The sequence below is a fragment of the Anomaloglossus baeobatrachus genome, chromosome 8, assembly GCF_048569485.1.
Source record: "Anomaloglossus baeobatrachus isolate aAnoBae1 chromosome 8, aAnoBae1.hap1, whole genome shotgun sequence".
Lineage (NCBI taxonomy): Eukaryota > Metazoa > Chordata > Amphibia > Anura > Aromobatidae > Anomaloglossus > Anomaloglossus baeobatrachus.
Window position 1 is genome coordinate 29510567 of NC_134360.1, and position 7739 is coordinate 29518305.

Consider the following 7739-nt stretch of genomic DNA (forward strand, 5'->3'; position numbering starts at 1 on the left):
TATATTATATATAATAAAAAATATATTATTATTGTTAGAATTAAAAAAAAAAAGTTAGAAGACAATGGTTCTCCTTTAGGTCCATTTGAAAGCTTTCCTTGCTTTATACATTCATTTTACTTTCTTCTCCCGTCATAGCGAGGTTATATCACTTCTTCACACCACGTGAGCACGACAGCAAAACAGAGAAGATGAAATATATAAGAAAACAGTGATCACATGCACACAGTACACTGAGAGGTGCCAAAAACACAGGTAACACAACAATAAAATCCTCATTGTTTCTATCCCAGGTAAGAACGAGCCGCCCTGACACAGAGCTGCAGGCAAGGCATTTCCTACATGGAATTAAAGGGGTCGTAAAAGTCATTAAGAAAATAAAATGCAAGACAAGAACATAAAAGGTCTCACAAAGGAGAAGTAGGAGTGAGGGGTGGGCTGCACATGTGCACCTCTCTCCCAGTCTATAGGAGTTATGAAAACAGCCTCTCACCATCCAGAATAAGGCAAATGGAAAAAAGCAGACAGAGGGCATCATACCCCATCATCCTCGCTACGAAATTCAGAAAATTGTGCCATTTCCACAGGATGTTTAAAGGGGGTAACACTTTGCAAATTACCCCCTTATTTAAAATCCTCTGTTCTTGAAGATACATTAATTTGTAATTCTATAGTTTATGGCTCATTGCCTAGGTTACTGGCCACCACTGGAGTCTATCAGAGGTGGTCGATTACCTAGTCAAAGAGTGCAGCTCTTACGAGCTCTTTGCTATAGAACTTGCAAGCGCTTCTCTGAAGCTGTCCGACTCGCAGCAGCATTAAAAAGTGCACGATTTGGGCCAGCGGATCGTCAGGTGTGCACTAGCTTTCAACCAGCCGGTAGGCAGGGGAGTGGTACGCTCCTGAAGAAAATATCAGATTAAGCCTAAACATGTCCTGTAGTCATCCATTAGCACAAATCTGTTGAGAAACTAGGATGTATTGGCGAGGGTCCAAACTAAGGTATCTCCACTGGTTCTGATAATGAAAGGGTCATAGCACTGAGGTACCCCTGCGTCCCCCTTATAAAAGTTTTCCTGCACAGAGGCGCCCCAGAAACTTGTCAGGCAAAAAAACTGCACAGAATTGCAGACTCCATTCACTTGAATGGAACTCCATCATTATCAAGAGGTTCTCAGAGACCAGAACACACAGGTCAATGAGTGATGGAAGATGGAAATGCCCTTTAATTATTAATATAGGTTACATCCAAGAAGTGAGGCATAAAAGTAGCCCTCTGTACACAGACTTTCCTGAAGCTCCTCAATCCACTTTATTTGCGGAAAATACATGTACACCACTCTGGAGAATCCCTTTAAATGAAAGGTTAGAGAAGTGTCTGATCCAAAATACTCAAAAATCTTGACTCTACTTTTCCTTTGAGGCTGGGCTTAATAAAATTAACCAGGTAAAAGCAGCGACAGGAGTCGGCCCAAATACCAAGAGCCGATGTAGTTTAAGAATGTTGTCAGGGCGAGAATGTCAAGTATTAAATAAATGATGAGGCATCGAAAAATAACTGAGTATATCAGCAGCGTCATACAAAATGTGGGTGTGCTGCGCCTGGGGTGAGGGGAAATCAGGCCAGTCTCAAAACAGTCTTACTTTCTGATCCCTTGTAACAAGGACGATTCTTAGATCAGCATCACATCGATAAGAAGCAGAAACCAGAGTGCCTTCAAGTCCATATTTAGAGCCTCCATGTCCATAATTAGTGCCTCCAGGTCCATAATTAGAGCCTCCAGGTCCATAATTAGAGCCTCCAGGTCCATATTTAGAGCCTCCAGGTCCATAATTAGAGCCTCCAGGTCCATATTTAGAGCCTCCAGGTCCATATTTAGAGCCTCCAGGTCCATATTTAGAGCCTCCAGGTCCATATTTAGAGCCTCCAGGTCCATATTTAGAGCCTCCAGGTCCATAATTAGAGCCTCCAGGTCCATAATTAGAGCCTCCAGGTCCATAATTAGAGCCTCCAGGTCCATAATTAGAGCCTCCAGGTCCATAATTAGAGCCTCCAGGTCCATATTTAGAGCCTCCAGGTCCATATTTAGAGCCTCCAGGTCCATATTTAGAGCCTCCAGGTCCATATTTAGAGCCTCCAGGTCCATATTTAGAGCCTCCAGGTCCATATTTAGAGCCTCCAGGTCCATATTTAGAGCCTCCAGGTCCATATTTAGAGCCTCCGGGTCCATATTTAGAGCCTCCGGGTCCATAATTAGAGCCTCCGGGTCCATAATTAGAGCCTCCGGGTCCATAATTAGAGCCTCCGGGTCCATAATTAGAGCCTCCGGGTCCATAATTAGAGCCTCCGGGTCCATAATTAGAGCCTCCGGGTCCATAATTAGAGCCTCCGGGTCCATATTTAGAGCCTCCGGGTCCATAATTAGAGCCTCCGGGTCCATATTTAGAGCCTCCGGGTCCATATTTAGAGCCTCCGGGTCCATATTTAGAGCCTCCAGGCCCATATTTAGAGCCTCCAGGCCCATATTTAGAGCCTCCAGGCCCATATTTAGAGCCTCCAGGCCCATATTTAGAGCCTCCAGGCCCATATTTAGAGCATCTGCTGACCCCAAAAATCAGTAGGGTCTGATCTCTGGTGATGTCCCCACATAAAAGGAGCTGCGAGCTCTGTGTGACCGGGCTCCCATGTCTACACACTGTGGACGAGGAGCGCTTGATTTTGGACTTAATATATCACTTATACCAGCAAAATCCTGGGACTATTACAATGTCAAGAGGCGATTATTTCAGCTACATGGCACAAATCTTCGTGGCCATATGGGCTCTGTTAGAAGAATCAGACCTGAACTCCAGCAGAAGTTATTTTGTTGGCGCGCTAGTTTAAAATTGCTGTGGTCCGTGAGGTTCACGAATAAGTGGGAATAATCTTCGCTTGGTCAGTGCAATGAATGTCATCCTCATTGCAGAACTACTCCAGTTCTGCACCTTTACATTAGATTTCCATAAGTGCATTTACACTGAGCCAGCATCTTTTCCTACAGATGAAGGCTGAATTATTCAGCCTTCATCTGCCTGTGTCCACAACTGTTAAGCAGTCAATCACTTACATCAGCAAGGGGGCACGCTCTTTTGGCCCCTCAATGTCACGATCGCAAGACGCTGATGTGTTGTCATGATAGCCAGGGGTCTGCTGATGACCCCTGTGTCTGTCATCTGAGCACTCCTGTGAAAGCCAGCCGGGGCCAGCGTTCATAGGAGAACATGATTTCTTCTATATACAGCAATGCTCTGGCAGTGCTGTATATAGAATAAGTGATCAGACTGTTGCAGGCAGGGTGGATAAAAATCTTGATTTTTTTAAAAAAATCAAAAAAATCAGATTTTTTTGATTTAAATCAGATTTTTTTGATTTAAATCATTTTGATTTAAATCAGATTTTTTAATCAAGTTATACACAAGCAAAACTTTGTCTTTTTGCAAATCTAATTGTTTTACACAAATAAAAATATTAAAACAGTTGATTATGAAACCTAATAATTTTTATTTGCACTATTAAACACTCAGAATTGAACTACAGAGAGTAAGGGTACCTTCACACTTAGCGATGCAGCAGCGATCCGACCAGCGATCTGACCTGGTCAGGATCGCTGCTGCATCGCTACATGGTCGCTGGTGAGCTGTCAAACAGGCAGATCTCACCAGCGACCAGTGAACAGCCCCCAGCCAGCAGCGACGTGCAAGCGACGCTGCGCTTGCACGGAGCCGCCGTCTGGAAGCTGCGGAGACTGGTAACTAAGGTAAACATCGGGTATGGTTACCCGATGTTTACATTAGTTACCAGTGTGAGCAGGGAGCAGGGAGCCGCGCACACTGAGCGCTGGCTCCTTGCTCTCCTAGCTACAGTACACATCGGGTTAATTAACCCGATGTGTAATGCAGCTACATGTGCAGAGAGCAGGGAGCCGCGCACACTGCTTAGCGCTGGCTCCTTGCTCTCCTAGCTGCTGTACACATCGGGTTAATTAACCCGATGTGTACAGCAGCTACATGTGCAGAGAGCCGGAGCCGGCAGCACAGGCAGAGTGAGAGCTGCAGAGGCTGGTAACTAAGGTAAATATCGGGTAACCACCTTGGTTACCCGATGTTTATCTTGGATACAGCTTACCTCAGCTGCCAGACGCCGGCTCCTGCTCCCTGCTCGCTTCATTTGTCGCTCTCTTGCTGTCACACACAGCGATCTGTGTGTCACAGCAGGAGAGCGGCTTTGAAGAAAACGAACCAGGGCTGTGTGTAACGAGCAGCGATCTCGCAGCAGGGGCCAGATCGCTGCTCATTGTCACACACAGCGAGATCGCTAATGAGGTCACTGCTGCGTCACAAAAAGCGTGACTCAGCAGCGATCTCGGCAGCGAGCTCGCTGTGTGTGAAGCACCCCTAAGTACTTTTTAACAATAGCCTATCTCTAACGTTTGAAGTAAGCAAACATCTTCAGTGAATACATCAGTCCTTTAAGCCTACTGTTTATTTAGGACTTTTAATAGGAAAACCAGTTGTCCTGCTTTAGCAGTTCCTAAGCGGTTTCGGACTGTTGTGTGCACAAAACCAAATGAAGAAAACAATCTCTCTACTCCTGCGGATGAAGCCGATGCAGTCAGTAGCTGAGTAGCTAGATTTATTATCTTTGCTGGAAGAACAAGTGATTGCGACTTCCACCAGTCCAGTGGTTTTAGTTCATTAACGACGTTATCTGCAAACATGTATTTTTGAAATGGTGCAGATTCACACTTCAATTTCAGCACAGTTGCCACAATGTCATGGTTAGTATTGGCGAGCCACTCCATTGCAGAGTTGATTTCCGCCTCAGATAATTTTTTCCCTCTGTAGATGGGATGCAAGATATTGGCTAAATAGTGTTCTTTTAATGCTTGGTCCTTGCGGTGCTGTATTGCAACCTTTACATTGTTTGAGAGGTTCAAGAGATCTAGAGAACCTTCTAAATCTTTCCAAACTTCTGTGGCATCAGCTATGGTTGCAGTATCTTTCTGCATTTTAATCGTGATTTATATTAAAAAAAAACCTTTTGATTTAAATCAGTGATTTAAATCATGATTAAAATCATGATTTAAATCGATCCGATTTAAATAGAAAAAAATCTTTTGATTTAAATCGTGATTTAAATCATGATTTAAATCGGCGTGATTTAAATCAATCCACCCTGGTTGCAGGTTCAAGTTTCTTAAGGGGAACCGGTCAGATCCCGAGTGCACCCAGAACCACAATTCCTGGTATCATGAATAAATAAGAATGGTAAACGCACTTGAAATGTATTGATCGCGCCACTAAAGCACTTATCTACTGTTTGATGCACCGTAATTGAATTGAAATAAAAAAAAAAACCTGTATGTCTAAGAGCCGGATCCTGATGTTCACTTGAATTTTGGATTGTTTAGAGCCGGACACTGGACTCCATAGCGAGGGGGAAAGGACATTGTGGAGAGCTGAACTCTCTTTATCTTTTGGCGTCCTAACATGCTGTACAATGCGCAGCGTCATGGCAATGCGATACAAAGCCGCGCATGCACAAGGCTTTGTACCCGTTAGCACTGAGCTCATCTGATGCAGAATGTATGCACCCTGCCTTCAAAGATGCTCACTGCCCATGATCGGAAGTCATCCACACTAACAGTCATGTTCACTACTCAACCAAACATACCAATATATAAATAATTCTTTACTATTCTTATATTAAAACGCGCCCTCCACAGGCACAAGAAACAAACGCTATCAACAAAGCAAACATATAACACCCAAATATTTTGGGCACTATTGTCACGGGGCCATTGCAGCATAAATTTGCACACACAATGTAACCAGCGAGGAACATGTGCACAAAATTGCAAGGTATTTTCTATAAATATATATCATTTCACCAACACACAAACTATAAAAAGTACAATGCAACACAGTAAAGTCACAGAGAAGAATCCCCTCCTGTCCACAATGTATAACTGACGTGATCACAGCAATGAAAAGATAATAAAAAACTAATATAATCAGTAACAATTCATATGAACAAGCACTACCATGCTTGGGTGCTCTGTACTAGTAACTAGTGATGAGCGGGCACTACCATGCTCGGGTGCTCTGTACTAGTAACTAGTGATGAGCGGGCACTACCATGCTCGGGTGCTCAGTAGTAGTAACTGGTGATGAGCGGGCACTACCATGCTCGGGTGCTCGGTACCCGTAACTAGTGATGAGCAGGCACTACCATGCTCGGGTGCTCTGTACTAGTAACTAGTGATGAGCGGGCACTACCATGCTCGGGTGCTCAGTAGTAGTAACTGGTGATGAGCAGGCACTACCATGCTCGGGTGCTCGGTACCCGTAACTAGTGATGAGCGGGCACTACCATGCTCGGGTGCTCGGTACTAGTAACTAGTGATGAGCGGGCACTACCATGCTCGAGTCCTCTGTACTAGTAACTAGTGATGAGCGGGCACTACCATGCTCGGGTGCTCGGTACTCGTAACTAGTGATGAACGGGCACTACCATGCTCGGGTGCTCAGTACTCGTAAAACTAGTGATGAGCGAGCACTACCATGCTCAGGTGCTCAGTACTCGTAACTAGTGATGAGCGGGCACTACCATGCTCGGGTGCTCACTAGTTACGAGTACTGGGCACCTGAGCATGGTAGTGCCCGCTCATCACTAGTTATAATGTAACACATATAAAGGGAAAAAGGTGCAATAAATAATGTACTAAAAATAAAAGGGATGCATCAATAATACCAAAAACTGCAAGATGTAAATGCAAATAAAGCAAAACAAGGAGTTCAACAAGGTGTAAATAAATTAAATATAGTACGGTAGTAGCAACAAGAAGGTGAACTTCCCACATGTTTCGCCCCCTCAAGGCTATATCAGGGGTGATAATGTATCACATGTATGTTATTACTATATTATACAGTGAATGTGCTGGGGCTGCAGCCTCTATTCTCAGGATCAGTGCAGGCCCCTGACGCAGGATTCCCCCTGATTATTAGGTGACGAGGTATCCCAGCCACACACTATCACTTTAAAAGAGGAATGCCCCTTTAATACTGTTACCAGCCAGTCTGAGACTCCTCCTACTTATATTGGTGAATTAGGTGGAGTTCCCCTTGAAGGCCAGGTTGCCATGGACACTCTGCAGGGATAGTCAAACACGTACCCTCCTCATAAGGGGTGATGATGGAGTCTGCCCAGGCGCTCTCATCCTCCTTTATATCCAGCACTCGGTCTATGGACTTCTGGGCCTGGGACAGCGCCTGCTTGGCGAAGCTGGACAGATGTGAGGCGTTAAACCAGCTCATGTTGCCGGGGTCTCCTCCTCCTCCGCCCCCGGTAACCCGTCAGTCCCGCACCGCGGCCGCCGAGCTTCTACCACCACTCACTTCCCGAACACGTAGCAGTAAACAAACCCCCGTCCCCACGTCATCACGGCGCTTCCGAGACTGGTCAGGTGACTTCCTCTTTCTCCTGACGTCATTGCTGCGCGACACTGCAGGCGAGCTGATCATGTGACTTACAGAGAAGGATTATTCCAGAGTGGAATGGAGGCGGGGCTTATCCGCACCTTCTTAAGGTGACAGTGACCTTGTTGCCCATAGCAACCAACAAGACAGCTTTTATTTTTCTTTTAATGATTGGTTGTTGTGACTCCTTTTTTGGGAAATGTATTATATGGTAAAAATAA

General features: G+C 45.0%; 1 protein-coding gene across 1 annotated transcript in view; it reads right to left on the reverse strand.

Annotated features, from left to right (window-relative positions):
- Nucleotides 1–7492, reverse strand: part of TMF1 (TATA element modulatory factor 1) — a 130051-nt gene extending 122559 nt beyond the window's left edge. Inside the window, exon 1 of the mRNA XM_075321398.1 lies at nt 7215–7492. Coding sequence (XP_075177513.1) covers nt 7215–7356 — 142 coding nt within the window. The 5' untranslated portion in view covers nt 7357–7492. The remainder of the gene's footprint in view (nt 1–7214) is intronic.
- Between the last annotated feature and the right edge of the window lie 247 nt (nt 7493–7739).